The 26,598-nt window shown below is 41.3% G+C and overlaps 1 protein-coding gene across 1 annotated transcript in view; it reads right to left on the bottom strand.

Annotated features, from left to right (window-relative positions):
• Positions 1 to 26,598, bottom strand: part of POC1A (POC1 centriolar protein A) — a 95,118-nt gene that overhangs the window by 51,454 nt on the left and 17,066 nt on the right. The window contains exons 5-9 of the mRNA XM_067568104.1: positions 26,260 to 26,367; positions 24,649 to 24,764; positions 17,922 to 18,055; positions 2,897 to 2,965; positions 496 to 594 (exon numbers count right to left, since the gene is read on the bottom strand). Coding sequence (XP_067424205.1) covers positions 496 to 594; positions 2,897 to 2,965; positions 17,922 to 18,055; positions 24,649 to 24,764; positions 26,260 to 26,367 — 526 coding nt within the window. The remainder of the gene's footprint in view (positions 1 to 495; positions 595 to 2,896; positions 2,966 to 17,921; positions 18,056 to 24,648; positions 24,765 to 26,259; positions 26,368 to 26,598) is intronic.

Below are 26,598 nucleotides of genomic sequence, written 5' to 3'. Positions count from 1 at the left end.
AATTGCACTTTTTAGGGGATAACCAGAAACAATAACAGCCTCATCAATAAAATAAACATTCTGCAACTTAAGTTAATGCTGAAGAACAAGAGGACTCAGTACCCTGGTAGCCTGAAATACACAGTCAGACACCTTGTAAGGTATAGGCAATGCTCATTAAATATCCTCTTAGTTTTCTCATTAAAAACGGAAATAGCTAGCTCACTTAATCTATGCAAAAGCTAAAAAATGTTAAAAAGAATATCAGTGACTGGTGCTCACATAGATTTCCAGACTGTCCTCTGAGGAGCTATTGTTAGGTGCTTGATTAGAATTTAGCTTCACTTGGTAATGACTTGAAATGGGGAGATCAACTGATAGGCAAGAGAGAAGATTCTGCAAAGCTTCAAAGAAAAACTAGCATTTCCTCTCAAGTATTTTATATAGGTAGGTAAACTAGGGAAGTCAAAATGTCAACAATCATCATCAGTGTTAATGTAAGATGGGCTGACCTACCAGATTGTGAAGAGATCCTGTTACATTAGTGGCAAACGTCTGAGTTTTCAATACCTCACCATAATCAGCAGCATCAAAGTTAGTTTTCCATACCATCACCTGCAGGATAAAAACCAACTGGTTAAAATTAATCCTTTTAAAAACTGCAATTTACATATATGCTTTCATTCTGCTGGCAGTCTGGAAAAATGTTAGCACACCCAGGGTTCTGAGAGTAAAGCTTTGCCAGCAAAGAGCAATAGAATAGACTTTGGCAACATCAGAAAAAATGTAATTCAATAGAGAAGTTACATAACACTTGCAAACATTTAGTTTGCTGCAAGCTGGGATGTGAATCTATCCCACAACTAGCCTGCTATGGACTAGCTGATGTGCATTAACAGTATGTTAATGTGCTCTGATCTACTCCTCTTTGAAATGGGAGTAGATCATGGCACCTTAAGATGCATCAGCAGGATCCACATGTACAGTTAGTCCACAACAGTCTAGTGAGGGGGTAGAGTCACACACCAGCAAACTGCAAATTAATAGTTCATGTAGACAAACCCATCATTTGAGTTCTCAAAAGACCTCTCCTGGGTCAAGTATGCCATGGAACTAGACAGCTACCTTGGTAATTCCAAAAATGTTTGAATACCATGAAATCCACTGACGTGCTGAGAAGTTATGTTTACATCATATTAATCTTCAGGCATAGACCCGAATATCAGGACTTACTTTGTTACCTATGGCTTAGTTCTCAGGAGAAGAGAGAGCTTAGTTGGCAAAGTAAAATGAGACCTATAGAAACATACTATCTATCAAAACTGAAGCCTAACAACAGGCAACTTCTCTCCACAATGAATTACGTAACCACCGTAAGTACTTTTGAAGAATGCCAAGACAAAAATCTGGATTCTTTTAAAAAATTGGTCACATGACAATATGAAAGTGCACTGGGGGGAGGGAGGGGGGGGACGACACGACACGAATTCCTTAGGATAGTGAATACCTACCAAAGTTGATAAGTATTTAAAATATTTTAAGCTATTTGACAAATAAAAGGACATTTAAATATTTGTAGGATTTAAAGTTTGTGGGGTTCATTTTAGCTACTAATTACATTTTTACACCAGGAATATTTTTGTTTAGTTTTACTTCCATGTTTTTAGAAAACTTGATTGTATTTCACATTGTACCTTCCATAGTTACAGAAACTGATCATGCAACTGTAAAACAGTAGCCAAAAACAAAAGAAAGAGAGACACCTTTGTATATAACCTAAAGTCCCAAAGACTTACACTCAGGCTTAATTTTACACACTGGATAACAGTGCAATAAGTTAAGCGTGTGTATAAAACTTTGCAGGATCAGGCTATAGGCATTATGTATTTAAATTCCATAAATACAGAATTTAATAGAATTAAGATGCTATGAAATGTTTGCTGAATGCATTCATAACAGAAGTGTGCAGAAAACTTTAAATATACACATAGCTTGAGTTATTTCTTCCTCCTTGCATTAAAGCTTTGTGCTTGCACACACATACACACACACAAAATCACCTTTGTGCTGATGGTAAGCAAAGAAAATTACAGCCAAAAGGGAGGATTTTTCAAAACAGTATAAAACTGAGAGTTTATAATGAAGTTGCTACCAGTAAAACTAGATGTGTAGAACCTTTTGGAAAAAAGAAAGGTCAAGTGTTATAATTTGGTTTCCCGGTTTAAACAATAGCAAGAGAAATTTCTGGACATGTGAAATGTCATCACTGAGGAAAAGGAAAAAAAAAAAAAAGAAAAGAAAAGAAAAGAAAAAGAACTGGCTGTCAGATATAACAGATTACCTCACATGAAAAAAATATATATATACAAATTCAAAACAAAATAAAGGAATTCAAGAAGCCTTTGCAACTTAAAATTAAAGAAAAAAAGTTATATTCCAAGCTCTGCTATCCTGTTTGAATGTAGGCAAATAACCTTCACTGTGCCTCAGTTTACCCATGAGGTATGGATACAATATTTACCTACCTCTTGAGGTGATGCTTAGTGTATACAGAGCCCTTTACATTGAGTGGAAAGGTGCTAAAGTGCTGATTGTCTAGGCACTTGACAACTTCTCTTGTATGGAGTGACTATATTCTATTGGATTGGTTTTATTCTATTTCCTCTTATAGCTTGATTCACCCTACAAATGCTGCAGAAAAAATATTCCATCTGTATTTCATTCCCTAACCTTAGACATGAAACTATCTTAAAAGGTCATCTGTGCTAAAACTAATGTATCCTCTCCTCCGCAAACAACATTGTTCCACAAACACTGGATTTTTCTGCATCAGAAGTAGAAACCTTTTCTGTTCACTCAATTATATCAAGAATCAAAAAAAACCAAAAGACTGTCAGATTAGGCAGACATCACGCACCTGTTCATCAGACCCTCCTGAAGCAAAAGAGTCCCCAGTTCTTGAGAATGCAACACAGGTAGCTGGCCCCTGTAAAAATAAAAACATTTACAGGAGGTAAAAAGCTATAATGCTGAGGTTCAAGACAGGCCTTCAGACAAGAAATAATAGCATAATTTTAACTCAGTCAAAATCAAACACTTATTCCTCAATACAGATTTCAACAGGTTTAGAGGTTACTAGAAGTTTCTCAATTAATTTTATTTATTTACGTTTTAATTTAAGATACCCAGCTCCTCAATATCAAATAGCCAGGTGTAAAAAGAACTACACTAGTGTTTTAGTGGGAAGCTGTTCAGGACCATGGGTAAAATTTTCAAAAGAACGTAAGTCAGTTTGAGCCAGATTTTCAAAAGATATTTAGGTGCCCAAAGAGATCGCTTCTGGAAATTCCACTAGACACTTACCTGCATCTTCAGACACCTAAATTACCTCTGAAATCTGGCTTCTAGGCACTTAATGTTACCCTCATCTTTTAGGGAGTAAGCCACCCTTTGTACCGCTCTCTGTACAGTCAAAATAATAAATTCAGATTTACAAAAGTTTGGGCTCAGAGAAGTCTAGTTTTTAGTTACGAATAAGTGGTAGATAAGGAAAGATGACTTTCTTTGTTCACACAATCATGTAACTGCAGGAGCTAGAGCTTTGAGAGACCTCAAACTGCCAGAGCTGACAATACTAGGACTATATCCTACAGCTGCTCAGATCAGTGAAGCACACAGAGTGCATCAGAGCATCAATCCAATTCTCTTTTATCAGTTTTTTTTTTTTTAAAGAGACAAAGAAACCTGTTAATGTAAAATGTACACGATTCAACTAATCTGCCCCTCTGAAATATAACCTCATCCTCATGCTCTGTTAGTGCATTTCTTCACAATCTGCTATAACTATGTAGCTGCAACTGGCATCAGGGAGGAAGCACAGGGGACAAGTGTAGATGGGATGGAGAAGAGACGGATGCTAGTACAGTGCAGGCACAGTGGGGATTGCTCAGTGCTTTCATGCCAAGATGTCAGCAAGTGCAGGGTGTCCAGTGCTGCTACCTCAAATCTTCAGTGCACCAAGTCACTAGTACTACAGCAAGATCTTGGTGTGCTAATGTCTCTGTGCTGAGTCATTAGGTTCTCCCTGCACCCCTCCCCTATCCACTGCACATCACTGCAGAAGCATCTCGTTCTCCTGGTCAACTCAAGAATCCCCCAAGGCCATACTTTATGGGCAGCTAAAGCAAAGCACCTCTTCTCATGGTGGCCACTATAAATGATATAAAGACAGACAGAAGTCAATTTTGAAAGCATATAAAGTTGACCCCAACAACTGGAAAGCAACAGCCCATGACAGAGCAAGGTGGGAGCAGATTTGTCATGTCACCATTAACCACTTTGAAGCAAGACGTGTTAACACCTTATGCAAAACACACGAACAACAAAAAGAAAGGATACAACAGCCTGCAACTGACATGAACAATCATGTTTGTCCCACATGTAACTGTATTTGCAGTTTTCACATGGGTCTGACCTCACATATATGTGTGCACCTATAGTGCTTGCTAAATCCATTGGATGTCGACATTGACCTGAGGCTTCATCATCATCACCACCTTCAGAAAGATTTGCTGTAGATCAGCGTTTCTCAATTAAATTTCCCCGCGGAACCCTTTAGGCTCCGTGGGGAAATTACACTCATACTCGATACCCTCCGCCTAAAAATCCGGGACAGCTTCCCTTTTTCAGCGACGCGGAGAACAGCTGCTCTTGGCAATACTGCTGTAGATATTTGATTTTAAAATAGTTATACAGAGAAAAGGTCAAAGTTAATGCATTTATAAAATACTTCATCTACTATAGACACCCACATTTTGAAGTGCTAGGAAAATCTTCAGAGTCAATTATTTTAGACTTTAAATAGTCTTGACTAGTCTACTGAAGTAATGGTTGAACAGAAGTGCAATACTATTCACACAGGTTTAAACATCTGGTTTAAAAGTATTTTCACAAACATTTAAGATGTACACAATCTCAAAAGGATAAGGGAAACACTTAGATGCAATAAAGGAGAGTTAAGAAATAGTTATCTAAGCACAGACGCAACAGACAAACTGTTCTATTAGGAATAAATAGCAGAGAATACTGGGAATGAAATATTATGACAGACACTAAACAATTACTTCGCAGCTTGCTTCAATAAGTGTATATTGCCGAGCTTCTGTCTAAGTCTGGATCAGGTTTCCAGAGACTGCAGATGACTAAGGCTTCTGGAAAAGTTAATTTAACAAGTAAAAACCTACACAGAGACACAAAATGTATACTTTGACTGAAGTAAAGTTTGGGTAACCTTGCTATGTTACATCAGGTCACACTGCACCCAGACAGGCAGGCAATCAGCTTTTCATTACCCTTAGCTGAGTTAAGGGGATGTGCTACTTTAATAGCACTGCACTCATTTTCCCAAAAATCAAGCCACACCCCTTTGCCCAGTTCTCCTTCTTCCTCTGATGCACTTAGAAAATAAAACATACATCAAACCTTACAAATAGTGAACAAGGAAATACACGTAGGCCAGATAAATTGCCATTGTAAACCACTTAGCTCATCTGTTTGCACCTACTAATGAGGCAGAGAACAACTGCTACTACTTGCACCCACAGTTCTTTATGCGAGCAAATACACAGGTACATGATTATGCCTGCACAAGCAGAGGCTGTGGATGTCCTGAGATCCCAGGACATCTGTCCATTCATGGTTTAAAAAGGGGGCTAAAACTCCTGCTAATTCCTTAAGGGACAAACCCAATGACCACATGGAAGGATTTGAAAGGAATTCTTAAAACAACTGTCTTGGAGCATAAAACACCTCTTAGTGAAGACCAAGGGAAGCACATGGCCCTCTGGGCAAGACAGAGAGTTGAATCTGTGCAGGAGCGGCTCCCTGGTGCTTGCAGCAGGTCCCTCTATGAAACAAATAGGACATGTTGCCCAAGGGAAGGGAAAGAAACCTATTGTAAACCTTTCGGAATATAACAGTGGTTCCCAAACTCTACCATGTTGCATACCACCAGCATAAAGCATCACTTGTATTACCACCACCTGTAAAGGTGGGGGTAAGGGATGGGACTGGGCTGGGAGGGGAGGGATCAGCTGCTATGCAGCTTGAGGGCGGGGCTGGTGCTGGAGCAGCTCCTGGTGTGTCCAGGGGAGGAGAGGCCTTACAAAGTTCTACGCTAATCACCTCCTATTACTAAAAGGAAATCAATTACTTATCTGTCTTTTGAAAATACTCCTGTATTATTTGTTATACATGATTATGAATTCTTCTATATAAACACACACACAATATGGTTCAAATCTGTGACACTGCAGGAAACCAAGGTAAATATCATTAACACAATTTACTTTTTATTATTAAATTTATGCTGGAATACATGTCATTTCTCTGACAGAAAACAGTAATATTTTCCAAATCAGGAGTAATATTCAAACTTTCAAAAAAATCACATTATCTTCACTGAGTACTAGAAGTCAGCTGCACAATAAATATACCTATTAGATACTATAAAATGCCATTTAGAACCACGCCATCCTTTTGCAGTGATTTTGTTCACAGAGAGAGTTACAACGGTTACACATGCTGCTGCAAGTCTTAAAACATTCAGTTTATAAAAAGACACCACCATAACCGGGAATATTTGAATCAGAGACCCAAAATGTAACTTAGTTTCTATAACCTGTTATTAGGATTTCTGCTTTTTTCTTTTCTCCTGCCTTCCCCATTTTTCTTTGCTATTCCCCTCTCAAATGATAAGTATTAAAAAAAAAAAAAAAAAAAAAAAAAAAAGAAAAAGAAAAAAGAAAAAACAATGCTGCAACAAGCTACTTGACCCCAAGCAAATTTAGTTTTCCTGCATCAGTTTTATTTAGAGTTGTTAAATGATTTTAAATCACAATTAATCCCGAGATTTAAAAAATAGTCGTGATTAATAGCGGTTTTAAATCACACAGTTAAACAAGAATAGAATCCCAATTTAAATATATAATAAATATTCTGGATGAAATCAATATATTTGAAAATGTGGAAAAACAATTACAATACAGAATACAAAGTGTACAGTATTCACTTCATATTATTTATTACAAATATTTGCACTGTTAAAAAGATAAAAAATAGTACTTTTCATTTCACCTCATACAAGTACTGTTGTGCAATCTCTATTGTGAAAGTGAAATTTACAAATGTAGAATTCCCCCCACTCTCCCCCCCATAACTACACTCAAACAAAACAATGTAAAAAAAACTTTAGAGCCTACAAGTCAAAGCAAGGGGTGTATGAATGTTTAGCATATCTAGCACGTAAATACCCTGCAAAGCTGGCTACAGCAATGTCATATGAACGCCTGTTCTCACTTTCAGGTATATTGTAAATTAGCAGGCAGCACTGCCTCCCGTAAATGTGAAAAAACTTGTTTGTCTTAGTGATTGGCTGAAAAGAAGTAGGACTGAGTGGACTTATATGAGGTGAATTGAAAAATACTATTTCTTTTGTTTATCTTTTTTACAGTGCAAATATTTGTAATAAAAACAAAGTGAACTGTACGCTTTGTATTCTGTGTTGTAAATGAAGTCAATGTATATGAAAATGTAGAAAAACATTCAATAAATTTAAATTGGTATTATATTATTGTTTAACAGTGTAATTAAAACTACAATTAATCATGACTAATTTTTTTAATCAAGTTAATTTGTTTTGCATTAATCACACGCATTAACTGTGATTAATTGACAGTCCTAATTTTATTATAAATAACAATGTTTTTAAATTATAAAAAGTGTTCTGGTAGTACTGCTCTTTTACCTTATTTCCAAAACCCACCTCCCCCCACACAATGCTGGCCCCTCCCTCCTATCATCATGGCATATCTTAAGTTACACCTAAATATAATCAAGACAAATAGTTGTTCCTCTTTTTGGAGATGACCTACAAAAAACAGAAACGCAAAATATATTCTTATCAGATTTATGAACTACTTGCAAATCAGATTTCTCAAAAACAAAAACCTCATCAACCGGGTGGCTCATGAAGCTCTATAAAAACTGGGGATTGTAAAACGCTACACGAATCTAACGGAAGAGCAGTCTTATAACTTTCTGTACAAATGCCTTAATGAAGACCTGGTAGTTACTCCCATTAAAGCTAAAACAAATAAATTTCATGTTTTAATCCTCCCAATCTGCCTCACCCAAAATGTCTCATGAATGTCTTCAGACCTGATGAGGTTCCCCTTCTCCCCAATCAGGCCAAACTTGAGGTTAATTAGACAAAAGCTTATCTGGCAAATGGAGGTTTTTTCACCTTCGGAAAGGAGAAAATCTCCTCTTACAATGTCAGGTCAAAAATGGCTTGATCTGGAAATGTAAAATTTTGTTCTGTTACCTGCAATGAGAATTAGTGTCTGAGTATTTTTAGAATAGTTGGATATTTTTGGGAGAAAGTCACTCACTGTAAAACTCCAAACTTTTCAAAACTGTCGTCAAGTCCTGACAGAGGTTATGAACTCCTGTGTTGAAGCTTTAAACTAAAAAAAATTAAAAAAAAAAAAAATGCACAGACTGCTTTTAGCTCATTTTGTTACAGATACAACATTGAAAACGAAAACCAGTCATTAAGGTTGGCAGTCCACCATGGTGATTTTTCCCACAAAGTCATTCAATTATTCACAGTCTTCCCACACTACCCTCCTCCACATCCAGGAAGGAAAACACATCAGCCACCAGAGCTGCCCAGTAGAGTTCCTGCTCCTGACTGATACCATCTATGCACATCCTTCCTACTACAAAGGAGAGAAGATGGGGGAATCTAGATCTCACACTTCCTAATCTTCAATTCAGTGACTCCTCCAGTGATGCTACTAGAAACCTCCAGTGATGCTACTAGAAACCTCCAGGACCTTGAGCCAATGCCACTCTCCTTTCCACAAAGGAAACTGCATACTGCTCTGCCTCAGCATCAAAATCATTCTCTGCTCATTTATCCACTGAGTGAGTGCTAGACAAAGATGATGTAGTGTCAGAAATTCACCCAGATGATGGATGAGCACATGATGGCATAACATTTAATCCCTTCTGTCAGGTGAGGCAAAGACAAATCACTTCTTTAAAAATGTAGAGGTAAGAAGCCACTATACAGATAATTTTTTTTGCATGGGAAAAGCATTTAGATGACGTCAGGTCAGTTAGTAAAAACAGCATGTATGCCAGTAAAAACAACTAACCAACTACTGAAAAGACACTTCTTCACTGGCTTTCTAGCTGCAATTCATTTTTTTTTTAAAAAGTTAAGAAATGGAAAAAAAAGACTCCATTTATTATATTTCAAGTGGTATCTAAAAATTTCACTACTTATAAGCACTATACACAGACATGTGTATCTACCTCATCTCCCCTCCCACCACACAACACATATGGGCACAATAGGCCTGGAACTTCATGCAAATCTGACAGTGTCCTCTATATATTTTGATAGCAGATAGTTGAGTAGTACATCCATATGCTTAAACACCTGTTTAAAGTGTCTTACAGTTTTAGTCAGTGAAGTGGCGAGTTTCTATAGTTTACTACCTACCAATCAGGTGGGTAGAAGGTGAGAATTATATGGCCAAAGTTAAGATTGCTTGCAGCACCTTAGCTCTGCATTTTTGGTTTTATTTATAAATATAACCATAGTAATGTTTTACATAACTATTTGCTTACAACTTGTACTCTGTTAATGAAGTTGTCTGGAAGCAGTCATTAGAACCCTCAGAAAAAGTATACATACAGCTTACATATTTACATTTTTCTAATGACTACCTAAGAATGACTTTTAAAAGGCCCTGTAACGTTCTGTTCCTGTAGGATGAACAAATATCAATGGTGGGCCTGCACACCAAATCTCATTTTTATGAGAGTGAAAGCATTTCACTACTTGAAACACTTAAGAATAAAAATATGCAGCTAGAGCATGATATTTTGCAGCTGCAAGATGTCAGCTCAGAGCTATAAACTTGTCTCTCTAATGATCCTTCTGTTATGAGGGGCCAGCTCCATTATAATTAAAGACAGCAATGTAAACTTGGCAATCCTCACTATGTAAACTAGAACTAATCAGCCAGTAACACAAATTCCTGGCATTACAACAGTTGCGTCAAAGCATGTTTGAAGAAACTCGCGTCTTCTTCCTGAAATCTTCATGTACCAGTAACTGTCCCAGAACAGCAGTCAGCTGTCAGAAGAGCCACCAAATGTGGACCAGGCATATTCTCCCACACAAACGCACAAGTCAAGAATGTCTTGAGAACAAGCTGCTCATCTGGGTGACTAATATTTCTACAATCTTGCTCATTTTCTTAAGAAAAGTACATTTGTCTTTTAACACTTCATTTCCAACCTCAATAGCTACTGTCACTGACTTAGGATATGTCTACATTGTAATCAGAGGCCTGACTGCAGCACATACAGACATAACCGAGCTAGCTTTATCTAGCTAGTTTGGGTACCGAAAGCAATGAAACTGCAGCAGCATGGGCTAGCTGTCCGAGTACAAACCCAGGGTCCCAGGCAGAGCTGTATCATCCATGCTGCCATGGCTTCACTGCTACCGTTACTCACACCTCACTAGATCTAAGCTAGGTTGGGTAGTTCTACACTTGCTGCAGTCTCAGTTCTTAATGCAGTGTAGACATACCCTCAGTAGTAAGACATTTCGGAAAAAAATTCAAGTACGTTGGGTACATGGTATATCTGCCAACTAATCTGATGAAGGAAACAGTGCAACTGCGAGACCCTACACCAACTGTTCACAGTGGAAAGAAGCATCTCTCTGTCACCGGACCTGTATGGACAGCTGTGTTAAGGTTGGGGGGGAAGGAGTAAAAAAAGGTTACTTACCAGTAACTGATGTTCTTCGAGATGTGTTGCTCATGTCCACTATAGGTGAGTGCACGCCTCCATGCACAGTTCCCGGAACTTTCTTCCCCTTAGCAGATCCCATAGGGCTGGCTCTGGTGCCCCCTGGAGCCCCGCACGCATGTCGTGGTATGAGGCACTGCTGGCCCTACGCCCCCTCAGTCCCTTCTTTCTGCCCACTCCAGCAGCAGGGACGGGGGGAAGGGGGTTGTGGAATGGACATGAGCAACACATCTCGAAGAACATCAGATACTGGTAAGTAACCTTGTTTTCTTCTTCAAGTGATTGCTCATGTCCATTCCACTATAGGCAACAAACAAGCAATACCTTGGAGGTGGGTCGGAGTTACCAGTGAGCTGCCCTCCTCACCACTCTGCCAAATCCCGCGTCCTCTCTCATTTGTTGGATGATGGCGTAGTGGGACGTGAAGGTATGCACTGATGACCAGGTGGCGGCCTTGCAGATGTCCTGCAGGGGCACTCTCTCCAGGAAGGCCATAGATGAGGCTTGAGCTCTGGTTGAGTGCGCTGTGATGGTTCCCGGAAGCGGCACCCTCGCCTGCTCGTAGCAGAACTTGATGCATGATGTAATCCACGAGGAGATGCACTGGGTGGAGACAGCTGAGCCTTTCATCTGGTCAGCCACTACGACGAAGACCTGAGTCGATTTCTGGGACGGCTTTGTACACTTGATGTAGAAGGCCAGGGCTCGTCTCACGTCCAGTGAATGCCATCTCCTCTCCTCCCCCGAACTGTGCGGTTTGGGAAAAAAATATTTTATTACAATAAAATTGGGAAACCATCTTGGGCAGGAAGGCTGGATGCAGCCTCAACTGCACCTTATCCTTACAGAATACTGTATAAGGGGGCTCAGAGGTCAAGGCCCTAATCTTGGAGACACTCCTAGCTGAGGTAATGGCCTCCAGGAAGGCTACCTTCCATGAAAGCATGAGTAGCAGGCATGAAGCCATGGCTTCAAAGGGGGACTCCGTGAGTCTCGAGAGGACGAAGTTGAGATCCACAGGTCCGTGACCCAGTGCCTCCCTGGGATAAAGCCTCTCCACCCCCTTGAGGAACCTGACCGACATGGGATGGGAGAACAGGAATCTCTCCTCTAGCGGCTGATGGAAGGCCGAAATGGCTGCCAGGTGAATCTTCAGCAAGGCCAACACCAGACCCTGGAGGTTTAGCTGGAGCAGGTACTCCAGGATCGCCTGTACAGGCGAGAGGCTGGGTGGAATGTCCCGGGACTCTGCCCAAGCGGTAAACCATTTCCACTTAGCCCGATACATGACCTGTGTTGAAGGTTTCCTGCTGCCAAGCAGGACTTGTTGGACCTGCACCGAGCAGGCTCTCTCCCCTTGTCAGCCACAGAGTCTCCAGGCCGTGAGGTGCAGGGAGTCCAGGTCTGGGTGCAACAGGTGACCATGGTCCTGGGACAGAAGGTCGTGCTGCCTCGGGAGCTCCAGGAATGGGGCGATCAAAAGGTCCAGCAGCATGCTGAACCAGTGCTGTCTCAGCCAGGCCGAAGCGATGAGTATAACATCTACCATGTCCCTCTTGATTTTCAAGAGAACTTTGGGCAGGAGAGGAATGGGCGGAAATACGTAAATGAGGGTCCCCGTTCAGTCCATGAGGAACACGTCGGAAATCGACCCAGTCTCGCAACCCCGGAGCGAGCAGAACCTTGGACACTTGGTGTTCCAGGCTAACATGAATAGGTCCAGTTGGGGAACGCCACGCTTGTGGAAAATCATAGCCACCACCTCTGGGTGCAACGACCAGTCATGGCGAGGTAGAAATGACCTGCTGAGATGATCTGCCTCATCGTTCCTCATCAAAAGGGGAGGTCCTGAATAGACTGCTGCACCTCCTGGGACAGGCCTGAGGATTGCAGCCACGAGCACCTTCTCATACAGATGGCGGAGGCTATGGCCCTGCCCACCGAGTCAGCAGCGTCACAGGATGCATGGAGCGCTGCCCTAGCTACCATGGTTCCTTCCTCCACGATGGTGCTAAAGGCTGCAGCCTGGTCCTGGGGCAGGACCTCAGCGAACCACCTGAGGGAGTCCCACAGGTTGAAATTATATCTCCCCAGGGCGGCCTGATGGTTGGCAATCCTGAACTGAAGGCTTGTTGTGGAATAAACCTTTCTCCCAAACAAGTCCAGCTTCTAATTGTCTTTGTTTTTGGGAGTGGACCCTGGCTGACCTTGCCTGTCACGCTGGTTAGCCGCATCTACCACCAAGGTTCCTGGGTCGGGGTGAGTGAACAAATACTCAAACCCTTCAGCCGGGACATAATATTTTTTCTCGGCCACCTTTGCTGTAGGGACAACCGAGGAAGGGGTGTGCCACAGGGCCTTTACAATCTTAAGGACCCTTTCGTGAACTGGGAGGGCCACTCTCGCTGGGGCAGCCGCCGCCAGCACATTAAAAAGGCTATCTTCCGCCTCTTCTAACTCCTTCACTTCCAGCCCCAAGTTGGAGGCCACCCTCTTGAGCAGATCCTGGTGCGCCCTGAAATCGTCCAGTGGCACAGAGAGAGGGAGACTGCCTCATCCGGAGAGGAGGAAGAAGACTGCTGAGGCGTGTCCTGCGGGTGCGCCCCCTCCCGGCGAAGGGTTGCACCCACTGAGGGTCCTTCCATTGGGTCCGACTCCTCGTCCGAGGAGTGGTGTCTATGGGCCTTCTCCTGTTCTGGAGGCAGACTGCACCCCCGATGACAAAAGGAATTGGGGCCCCGGCTGCAGCTGGATACCCCAAGGGGCCCAATAAGGCCATGGTTGCGGCCATTGACCCTGGGGCCAAACCAGGGCTGACTGCGCCACAGGCTATGACGCTTTGTGGGGGCGTCGGCTGTCCCGACTGTCCCCCCTGGAAGACCCCCAAACCACTGGACCAGCAGCACCATGTCCGTCCTCAGTCCTGGGCGTCCTTCCGTGCCAGGGACCGCCCTCTCGATGCCTCCGACCTGGAGGACGATGAGGACTGCCTCCGTCACTGCAAGCGGTGAAGACAAACGGAGGTGCGCTCCAAAGGACTAGAGGTACCGGAGCGTCATCTCGGTACTGATGATTTCCAGTGCCGCTTGCCTTGCGGCTCTGCAGACACCTTCGGTGACCGAGGTCGGTGCCGCTCCGAATTCCTCGATGCCAAGCTGGACTCCAGTGACCGGGTTCCACGTCGTGGACTGCACCGTGTCGGGTCCTCCGAAGGCGACCAGGTTCTGCGCCGTCTCGATGCGGGTAAACTCCTCGGTGCCGGGAATCTGGAATAGGAGCTGTCTGAGTGCCGCCTGGCAGACTTCGACGGTGCCGCCTCCTGGCATGCTCTGCCTCCGGTGCCAGGGATCAACGTCAGCGCCGAGAGGGAGACTCCACGTCCCGTGCTGGTGCAGGCCGATGCCGACTTGGAGCGACTGCTGGGGGAGCAGCTCTGCTCTACCCCCGGAGGCCATTCAGCGGGAGATCTTCCTCCCCATACCGGGGATCTCCACTGCCCTTCAAGGGGGCCCAGCGTGGGTTTCCCCCGTGATACTGGCCCCTTCTCCCTTGGTGAAGTGGGGAGGACGGAGGTGGTGTAGGCAAGGCCAATAAGGCTCTTGCCGCCAGAAAAGCCTCCAGTGTCGACAGCGTCAGCAGGGGCACTCTCCCACTCCCAGGAGTCGGGGGAGGTTCCCTGACCAGAGATGCAGGCACCGGAGAAGACTCAACAGGCCGGAACAGGCACATCTCTGTACTCGACCCTGTCTGTACCGACGGCGCAGGTGAGTGTCCACGCTCCGTGCACTGCTTCTTCCTCTTCAGTGCCAGTGATGTTGCGCGGTGCCGAGTCGAGGCCGGTGCCGGCGGTGTGCTCTGCACCGAGGTCTTGCTTGGTGCCGAGGTGGAGTGGGCTGGCTTGGACGCCGGGCTTTCAACCGGATTTCCCAGTCCTTCTGAGTCCTCAGTTTAAAAGCCCTGCAGATCTTACACTTTTCTTTTCTGTGCGCTTCCCCCAAGCACTTAAGGCAGCGGTCGTGGGGGTCGCTGAGCGGGAAGGCCTTCCCGCAGGAGGCACATGGCTTGAATCCCGGCGACCAGGGCATAGCCCGGCCGCTCGAAGTCCCCGCAGGGACTTGTTTAGAGTAGTTATAGATAAGACAACACTTAACAACTACTTAACTAAATTAACTTAGAACAACAAACAAGTTCAAACAAGGGGAATAGTACTTGCTGAGAGCAAGGCTAGTTCCAGCAACTGCCACGGGTGGAAAGAAAGAACTGAGGGGGTGTACGGAGGGCGGCACCTCATATACCGCAGCCTGCGCGCGGGGTTCAAGGGGGCACCGGAGCCAACCCTACCGGATCTGCTAAGGGGAAAAGTTCCGAGTAACCATGCACGGAGGCGTGCACACACCTATGGTGGAATGGACATGAGGAAGCACTCGAAGAAGAAAGAGACAATACATAACCCATACACACTTTTTTGGGGGTGGAAAACTAAGTTATTTGTTAAATCAGCCTCCAAATCAACACAGCAGTTTTTATAAGATTGGGGAAGCCAATTCAGGGCCAGAACAGGTCTGCTGAACCAGGCCCTAAGTTAGTACATTACTAAGATTGCAGAAGAAAGTTTGATTTTAGGAAAAAATGCTCTCTCTCATCCCCACCTCTTTTCATTACTCCCTAACTGGAGGAACTAGTGTGTTGCAAGGCAGATTGTCTGTAGCAGTCCCTTACTGCAGAAGAGTTACCTTATATTAGCAACAGCTGGGAACAAGGAATGCCGGAATCCAGCAGAAAATGAGAGGCGTGTCTTACTGACCTAGACCAGACTCAAAATTGAGTGACATATATGTGTCCATATGTATCCAATTCAAAATAGCCCCACATCTGACTGGCTGATTCAAGAAGAATCTAGCCTTTTTTTTAATATAGCATCAATCCACAAAAATCTACAAATGAAGTTTCCTCTAGTATTGCACAATGCAGAGTTTAATGACTCACAGCTATTCATTACCTTTTCAGATCTGGAAACTACTCTAGGCCAAGGTCAAATTCTCTCCTTTATGCAACCACATGAGGGTTTGGAGTGGGAGGGGAGAGAAAGAGTGTGTGTGTGTAGAAATCAGGCTCAGCCTCCTAATAAATAAGTTAATCAGTTACTAAAGACACTCTCCTACCCACTCCTTCTCCTGCTCTCACACTAGGGCTCACTATGGTTATGTCTACACTAGAAACGTAAGCTGACCTGTATGAAGTTGACTTACAGCCACTGCAGTAATCACTGTGGTGGTTTACGTCCACACTACCCTCCTTTGGTCAATGGTACGCATCCTCACCTGGAGCACTTCCACTGACCTAAGGGGGCAGCGTGGAGAGCTGAGAACCTGGTTTCTCAGTTCCGCTGGCAGTTCCCTGTCAGGAATCCGGCTGCCCCACAGCTCACGGCAGGCTGCCTCCCCTCCACTCCAAGTTCCCCACCAGGAGCAGGGGAAGCCACCCGGGCTTCTCACCCATCGAGAGCGGGGTCCAGCTGCCCCAGCTTCCCACCCCCACGCTCCCCACGCCAAGCTGTGAAACTGACAATGCCACCCAGGCTTCTTGTTCCTGCTCCCAGCCGGAAGCGGGGTCCAAAGCCACCCGGGCTTCTCATCTCGGCTGCCAGCCAGGAGCATAGGGCAGCTGGGCTCTAGCTGCCTGGATTTCTTGGCAATTTCATAGCTCCTGCTATGAAATTGACACGACAGTCAATAGCTAATGTAAGGGATGCTGCGTCTGCACAGACACTGCATCAACCGAATTACACCAACATAAGCCTTACACCTCTTGTGGAGGTGAAGTTATGTCGTTGGTGTAGTGGGGCACTTACATTGGTGGGAGGAAGGCTGTATTGTAGACACTGACATAAATAGGTTGACATAAGCTGCCTTATATCGACCTAACTGTGTAGAGTACATCAGACTTCTAAGAGGCACAGTCTTTACTCTCCACTGCCTAGGCCCCGCTCTCAGTAAATAATTAATGCCCTTACTCCCCTTACCTGTCAAGTATGAAAGAAAGAAAGCAGGTTATTAAAACATCGGTTACAAATATACATGTTTGTGTGTCCTGTATTTAGTGGATATCCTAGTTTTTGTATTTCATGTAATTCAGCCCTCTATGAAGCTTCAGGCTGGGATTTTCAAAATGGGCCTACAAGAATTGGGCCTTCGAAGTGGGGCTACAAAACCGAAGTCCCAGCCCTCAGCCAAAAAGGACACTGTTGGGTTAAATTTTAAGTTGTCACATCATCATCTTGCAAAAGAGTATTTTAGAACTTGTTTGCCTTTCACTATTCATGCGTTTGAACCTCACTGGACTTGGAAAGTGAAATTAGACTATTTATTTAGATTTAACATTTAAAAAAACAAGAGCTCTGAGCACTCTGATTATAATTAGACATACCACAACAAAACACCCAGCAGCATAAATACTAGTATACAAATAAATTAACTCTACCAACCAGGACCATTAAGTAATCAAATGAAGATAACAAATTAGCTTAAACAGCCGACAAAACAGGAAGACCCAAGAAAAGCTCTCACTCCAAATCACACCCAGGAACATACTCCGCCACCTTCTCAGAAACCCTATCAGACAAAGTAACTAATCTGTGTGTAGAGTCAGTTTCCTGAATTGATCCTCATGTATTAGCACTTTTTATTTCTGTAGCTGACTCTGCAGGAAAATGTTGAAAAGATTGTTTCTAAATTATGAGAACTTGTTCTGTAAAGTAACCTCAAAGCCAAATCTAGATCTGAGGTATACACTGCCTCCCTTTTTTCCTTGCTTATGAAAGCAGTACATTAAATTAACAAATTACATTTCTTGTTATGTTTTCTCTACATTTCCTCCACCCCCCTACTGAAGAAGTTTCAGGTTAATTAAAATACTTGATCAAGGACATTAAGAGTTATCGGCCAAGAGAACTGAAGCCTAACACTCGACTACATTTCTCTGTCCGCTGCAGAGTCCACATGCTTTATGCATTACTTTATCAAAGTAATAGTGAAGATGCTCCTCACCTGGTGACCATGAAGAGTATACAGCAGCCTTCCTTCCAGTAGATCCAGAATTTTAAGCGTTGAATCATTGGAGGCAGTAATGAGGTAGTTTCCAGAGGGGTGAAAGGAAAGACAGTTTACCACAGCACTGTGCACTAGGGGGAAAAAAAAAATTAAATATATACACACACACACACACACACACACACAAAGTAATGTCTGAAACCAATTTATATAATAAGTTCCTCCAGACCCCTTCCTTCCCCCCCCCCCCCCCACACACACACAAAGGTTAATTTACAATACTTTGTTTTGTAATGTTTAATATGTTTTCTGATCATAATTTTCTCATTATACAGGAACTCTTTTCAAAGCATTCTAGAATGAGGGCCACATTTAGCCTGGTGAAAAGTAAGTTTTGCCAGTTACTCCAAAACCTGATTTGGGCCTATGCATTTTAGGCTTAAACCAGAAGTTTGAACTGTACACCAAGGTCTTTTCTTACCAAAGAAAAGGGATTCCATATGTGAAAAAACTGTATATTAAATATTTTTCCACCATCTTAAAATGAAGGCAAAAACCCCAGGCCAGCATCTCATGGAGAATGCTAAGTAACACTTTTGTGGAAACCTAACACAGAAAGTGATTTTGTTTTGACTTGCCACTTGTGTCAAAATTTCATCTTCCTCCAAAATCTACAGTCTTAGTTTAAGACACTTTATAAGAGACATACCAGTCAGCTTGAAAACATATGTTTGATAGTGACGCTAATTGAAGCTTTACCATAAGAAGTTTTTATATTTTCAACAAAAGCACCAGGACATTTAAAGTTTGTTAAAACAGTAAGTAGTATTTTAGGATTTTTAATTTTGAAACATGCATCTCCAGTGATGCAAGTCTTCTGCATGGGGATAGAGCCTGAGAGCTTTATCTGGAAGAGTTTAAAAAAAAAAAAAAAAAATCTGCAAGAAAAATCTGAATTAATCTTCTTAATAGCATCTTTTTCAAACCGAATGCAAGAAAATATCTTATATTTAGGTATTTTAGCATAAATATGCTATTGAGCATATTTATCTGTGGGAACATGTAGTACTTCACATAATGTACAAGTACTTATGCATATGTGATATTACAGGATATTAGTAACTGCACTAGGCAATGTTTTGAATATGAAGTCTAATTTGTGTCTTAGTTACATCATCTGGCTTCAAAACTTTCTAGCACCTTGAATTTACACTTTATTATATAAAGAGACAGAAAATTCTTAGTTTGTATTTCAAATCCAAGTTTCACATTAAACCCCAACTACTTAGTCTTACTACAAACCTCAGATAGAATTTTAAAAATGAGTAATACCTTGCATCATCATTAGTTTGTAAAATCTGAAATAATCTTGTTGAGTTGTAATACAGAATGTAGATATTTCTCCTTAAACAGTACTAACAGTTCTCACATCATCCATAATTTATAGTGTCTTTTAAGAGACAGGCCCAATTACTTACACACTCACACACACTCACACAAACAAAACAAAAGACCAATACAAACCAGGTAACCTGGAAACAATTATTGCCTCAGGTAAACACTTTTAACCTTCTCATGTAATTGAAATAATAAACTTAATGACATCATGTAAATGATTTTCCCTACTGCAGGGCAGTGGGAAAAAAAAACCCACCATCCAAACATTTCTGGAGAAAGAAACTAACCCAGAGATCAAAAATAGAACCCATTTCTACTATAGGTATTTTATTGTGGTTCATAATGTCACAGGAATAGGGATGTTAAGATAGGAACCCATCAGAATGGGATAATATTTCACAAAGTAATAATTTTGTATTGCTAATGGAATGTAGATAGCCTCCACACTCATATCTATTATCCATATACCCATCCGTTAATGAATATAGGTGTATTTTATCACAAGGAATAAGTTTCAGAACAGAATACTTTGACCAAGCCTGCACAGAGAAGTGACCAGAAATATGGTGGCCAAAAGTGCCTCCTCTGAAGCCCAGGACAGCAAATGAACTACTTCCAATTTCACCAAAGAACATGGGAACTTTCTAGGATGGAAGGAAACCATGCAAACCCCAGACAGTTCGAGGCCAAGCTTTGTAAGCAGCCACAGCTTTTGTGCCCAAGTACTTCTTGGCAGCTATAAACTCAGAGGAGGGTCCATCTGTCCTCCTCTGCCATCAATTATTTATCTGCATTACCATAGTGACTAGGGACCTACTCATAGACGAGGACTCCACTGTGCTAGGCATTTACAAACAAAACGACTCTAAGCTCCTTGGGGCAGGGACCAAATATAAAATGAGACAACAGATGGATATAGAAAGGGAGGAGTATAAAGTGAGGCAATACTGGTCAGCATGACAGGCAGCGGTTTCGGCAAACTAGCAGAGTAACCATTGTCAAGGTTTTTGTAGACTTCACAGAGAAGGAGTTTTGAGAAGGGATTTAAAGGTGGATAATGAAGTAGCTTTGCAGATATTAATGGGGAACACCTCTCAAGCATATGAGGCAGCATGAGAGAAAGCACGCAGATGTTTGAGAAGTTAACAAATGGGTAGTAGAGGCTGGCACCATGGGCCAGTGGGAGGTGAACATCAATAGCTCGACTGCTTCCCATACCAGCTCCCACCACTCAGGACAGACTTAAAACACCACCACTCCCTACCACACACACACTAAGCTTGCCAACAAGTACTGTGATCCAAGTCTATTTCATGCTGCAACCAAAGATGGCAATGAACAATAGAGTTAGCAGGGGAAAGAAGCAGCTCCTGCCACCACCTTGTTGCTACGAGTTTATCCATTTGCCATTCAAGGCTTGGAAGTGTGTATGGCCAATATTAAAGAGACAAGGCGTCTCTTGAATATCCTGGGACCAACCCAGCTACAACTACACTGCACATGGCCAATATTAACAGTCAGTCAGTTAGGATTAGCTCAGTACTAAGTTCATACACACATCTCTTTTTGCAAATTTATCCACTAAAATTGAGTCACTGCAGTCTATAGGGCGAACTTAAGTACTGTGAACAAAATTTAAACTGTGAACTGAAGCAATGGTTAGCCCACTCAGTACCAGATTGCCATTTTAGCAGCCATCTGCTGGAATATAAATTAAGATGGCTGTAACGACATAATCTCAATACAGTGGTTTCCATTGCACATCTATTGTCCTATTCTTTTCATCATTTCTTTATTCTTTAAAAATATCATCATCATATTATAAAAAAAGTGTAGGGCTGTTCTCGTAAATTAACGTCAGCACAATGTGCACTGACAAACTTTGAGCACTGCAGAGTTGACTCCTAAGGTGGCTTACTCCCAGATCAATGACTCTGGGTTGATGCAACAAGTTTTAAAGAAAGAAATAATGGGTAAAACTGAAGGAAATCCAAAGGACTCTAGGTTACTATTAGTAATTCACCCTCTGTTCTCCCCTGCTGCAAATGATGCCTCCCTCACCCCATCCTCACACCACATCAAAAAAAATTCAAATACAGCAAATAGAAATATTTTGGTAATGCACAATGTGATCTGGATGACTGCACATGGTACTCAACTCCATGAGTTCTACATTGCACTATTTTTTAACCTAAAATGTACGTTATACAATATAGTAATTTATTCCAAATGTAGTAAGTTTAAGCAGAATAAATTATCATCAACCTTTATTATTAATTTGTATTGTGGGACCACATAGAAACCCTAGCCATGGGCCAGATTCCACTGTGCTAGATGTGAATAAACAGGGCAAAAGTCAATCTCTGCCTCCAAGTGGGCATAATCTAGTCCCTTAAATGAATCTGTTACTAACTAGAACCCCAAAAGACACTTCTAGTGACAACTTTGAGACTAATTCAAAATAACCTAGTACAAAGACAGATGCAGGAAATGGAAAATGGTTTTCCTTAGGGCACATCTAGTTATTTATGCACTTGCTTAATTGGACTGGTAAGAGATGTCATAATAACTTTATCATGATGCACTACTTCTATAGGTAGCATGCCTAATACACATAACAGTACACAACACAGTAACACACCACTATACAGACATTTTTGGTTGAATTGCTGTACACTTAATGAAGCATTAACTCCTACCAGTGTAGTGGGTAAACAGTTCATTTGTCTGCTCATTAAATATGCCCAGATTATTTATCAATTGGTTTACTGAGACACACCATAGAAAAACAAAGCAAAACTGTAAAACCTTTAACTATAATTTACAAATATTGCAGTTGGAACAAGTCTTGGCACCAACAAAAAGAGACTAATTAGTTGTTGGGTAACAACCAAAGTCTGTTATGTTTCTATTAAAAAACAAAAAAAAAAACACTACGTATCAATTACAATTCTTGAATCAATCCAATTTGACTCCTAAAATGGATTCCCTTGAAATCAAACAGAAATGTATCAGTTTTCAAACATGATTATATATTGAAGGAAAAGATGCCCTCTAGTGGAACTTAGTGGTTTGATGGTTATCTGTTCTATATATTTTTCTAAGAATATAATTTCATTTTCACATGTGCGATATCTGTTAACTGCTATCTAAATCAAATGAGTTAGGTATATAAATCCTTATGCAAAAAAAAAAAAAAGGAGAGATACCCAATTTCTATCTGCAAAGCAACTGGTATGAATTCACTGTGCATCATAACCACTGCAATTTATTAATTTTAATTAGTTATTATTTCAAACTGAAAGTTTGGTACATAATTAGGATTTATGCAGTAGTTGGTTTTACAAGATTTCAATAACAAAAGTGTCACAATAAAATGCCATTCAGGAAAAATATTCCAAGAGACAAAAACTAATCTTAGCAGTAAAATGGCAATCGAAACCTCATTGGATCCAGAATATTTAATAGCTCTAAATCATAAGCAGGAAGGGATCACTGTGGACCCAAATAATGGTGTGGCTGGAAACACACGCTGTGTATCCTGCCACTGCATTAAAGTCGATAAGCAGTTTCAGATTGCCCTTTACCCTAGTTTAAGGATTAAAAAAGTTCTGCCCGTTTAAACAGCAGAGATTTTACATACCCATTTCCAAATTTCACTAGTACACACACAGTTTGGAGTAAGCACTTCTCTCAATACAGACAACTTTGCTAGCGGAGTTATATACTCTTTTACCTCACAGATTCATATTTGGTTCTGTGTTGAAATTCTTGGTTACAACTATTGTTGTAATCAACAACAACAGTGATATGCATGCACCATCCACAAGCATTTTCCACTGGACCTCTTCTGAAAGGGTCTTTCTTTCCTTTAACATATGTTTATCAACATAAATGATGATACATTGGAAAGGGTTCACAGAAGAGCCCAAGAATGATTAAAGGATTGGAAAACATGCCTTAATAAAAGAAAGACTTAAGGGGTTCTATCGGTTTAGCTTAAAATAAAAAGTTAGAGCGGACTTCATCAGAGTTTATAAGTATCAACATGGGGAACAGAAATTTAATAATAGAGGGCTTGTCAATCTAGCAAGCAAAGGTATAACATGATCATATGGCTGGAAGTTGAAGCTAGACTAGAAATAAGGTGCAATATTTTAACAGAAAGCGTAATTAATCATAGGCATAACTTATCAATGGTTGTGGTGGATCCTCCATCACTAGAAATTTTAAAATCAAGATTATCTGTGATTTCCACTTCATGCATCTGACGAAGTGGGTTGCAGCCCACAAAAGCTTATGCCCGCAGAAATTTATTAGTCTTTAAGGTGCTACAGGACTCTCGTTGTTTTTGCTGTATACAGACTAACATGGCTACCCCTCTTAAAAAAAAATCAGGATTGGAAGTTTTTCCATCCAGATGCTCTAGTTCAAACTGGAATTAATTCAGGAAAATCAGGTATCCTGTTGCCTGTTTTATACAGGAAGTCACACTCGATCACATATGTCTCTTCTGGCCATAAAAATCTATGAACAGTAAGATCAGCTTTATATATTCGTGTTTAGGGTTTTGAAGTTTGCAGACTGATTCATTAAGACACTCCCACTAAGAAGAGTTATTTACTAAAATGTGATTAAGCAGGCACATGGTCACTCAGCAAATGAGTGCAGTAGTCTCTGAGGGCTACCTGGTGACTCTCTCATCACACTTGGAGTATGAGGAGAACCTCATGCCTCATGTATTTTGAGCTGAAGAAACCCTCAGAGAGAAAGGAAGGCAAGTTCTTCTTTTACAGTGCTGCTGTTCACTTGCTTCCTTATGGTATCAAAGAACTTTGACAGTGGCCTCTTTGCACATTTCTTGATTTACTATTGAACATACTCATCCCAAAGCACTCATCTGTAATAAGAATTTAAGCATATGCTTTTAGAGGTAGATGTGAAGGAGGAGAGGGTTGCTCAGGAATAGTGCTAAGATAGCTCTGCTCTTTTGGCATTGCTACAGCTTTTCATATCTTTCAGCCATATGTACATTCACTATATATTAATATAAGGAAGCTAGAGACTTTTTAGTTTTCCCAGTCTGACTTTTAAGTAAATAGATGCATAAAACAGAAAACATTGTTGGATAGGGAGATATCACTGGTTATATAAAACAGAGGTGACAACAGTTTAATTTAGAGCTGGCAAGTTTTGTTTTCAACTTGTAAAGTGAACAAGAATTCATTGCAAGCAATTTCTTTTGCTTTACCTAGCCTCCTGGGGATCCAATTATTAGCTTAAAAATCACAGTGAAAAATAAAATTCTCCTAGGTCTGTAACTTACCTTGATAATGTTGGAGGAGTCTATTCATCCTAACATCCCACACCTTCACTGTGTTATCTGTACTAGCTGCAGCAATGCACGTACCACTGGGATGAAAATCCACATGATTCACAAATCTGTAAAGCAAAATCCAACAGAAGAAGAGGCACAACAAAACGTTAATGTAACAATATGGGGGCGGGAGGAAATCTGACAAAGATGCTAAACAAGGCTCAAGTCAACTAAAATTTATCATCATGTGCTTCTCTCACATCCCTAATGCATGATAGAGAACTATATTTTACGTACATCTGTCCTCAAATTTTTGTATTACAATTACATGAGTTCCAGAAGTAAATCTGCTGGAATTTTGTGGATTTAGATGTTTAAACACTTATTTTCAAAAGCTTGTATGTAACAGAAGTCATTTTTTACTAAGGTCACAGGAGTTCTTAACTGGTGCTTATGAGATACAACATGCAGCCATATTGTTTGAACACATTATTATTTTAAAGGAACTGTAAAATAGATCCTTTGTGAAGTGTTTTAACTCTTGCTCCACTGATACAAGTGAGAGACCAGATATGAGAAAACTGATTGCCCTATTAGCATCCTTGCACTGCCCCATATTAAGAATACCACCATGTGCTTATATAGTGCTTTACATCAAATTCTGAGATCTATTGTGTGGAGGAACTGTGTGTACTAAAAAGCCTTATGAAAAGTAACAATATTGTATCGTGGCATTAACGAGATCAGAATCAAAGATCATGACATTAAATACAACCTTAATGACAACTTCAGACATTACCTTGAAACAAGAGAATTGTATAAAAGAGAAAACAAAAAAGGTGGTATGCAGTTAGTCATCTATTGAGGAGGAGTGTGTGAAATGATGCTATGGAATGGGAGCTAGAAATCATGGATTCTAATCCCAGTTCCATCATTGATTTTCTCTGTAAACTTGTACAAATCCCTTAATCTTGCGGTGGTGTAGTTTCAGCTATACAGTAGGTATAACGTTTCTCTACTACACAGAGATGTATGAGGTTTGATTTATTTTATGAATGATTTAGAGAGCCTAGAATTAAAAGGTACTGCACAAGTGCAAAGCATTACCGTAAACACATTTGGTTCTTGAACTTCATTAATTTAGAGCACAATAAAAATAAAATTTTGGCAAACTTTGTGAATGGAAGTGAGATTTGAACCTCCCTATATTCTCTATAACTAAAGACTAATCATGTTGGGGGTGGGGGGGGTGGGGAGAATGTAAAAATTTTCATTTAATGCGGTTTTGTCCCCAGTTTGGAGAACCATAATGTGGCTAAAGTTATTTTTAAGAACTGTTCTCATATCTAGGACACTGCCACCCACTTTTAGAGATGGATGTTAAAACATATCAGGTTCCGTTTAGACCAGCATCCATATCACTTTCAAGCACAGTTGCAGGGGATTGGATGGAATGACTGGTGACAAAAGGTCATTTCTGTATTGTAGCTAGGGTCTATGTGACACTGCAGTTGATCAGTCAATCATGATTTGAACTTTCCCAAACAGTGAAAGCAGTGTGGAAGGCTCAAGTAAGACAGCCTTGTATGTCTTGTCCCTGCACATTTTACTGGTACTTACCCACCATGCTCACAAAAAGAATGTATACACTCTCTGCTGGTTTTATCCCATAGTTTGATAGTTTTATCATCACTGGCAGAAGCTATTAGTCTTCCATCAGGAGAAAACCTAAAACAAAGACAGAAGTTATAACAAAGTTCAGAATTAAAATGGAGGATTGGGGGGGGGGGGGGAGTGTTAGTGTGGTGTGTGGAGCAGAAGAGGGGATACCTTACTCATGCTGCAATGCATCTTAGGGTTTGTGTAGACAAACACCCCACACTAGTCTGCCATGCACTAATAAGACCTGGTCTACACTGGCGGCTTAGGTTTTGATTTTGATTTAAAGCTTTTGATTTA

This window comes from Emydura macquarii, unplaced genomic scaffold, assembly GCF_026122565.2.
Source record: "Emydura macquarii macquarii isolate MOO-44397 ecotype Brisbane River unplaced genomic scaffold, CSIRO-AGI_Emac_v2 contig_2846, whole genome shotgun sequence".
Classification (NCBI taxonomy): Eukaryota; Metazoa; Chordata; order Testudines; family Chelidae; genus Emydura; species Emydura macquarii.
Note: the sequence above shows the minus strand (reverse complement) of the source record. Positions and strands in the feature narration are given on the sequence as shown.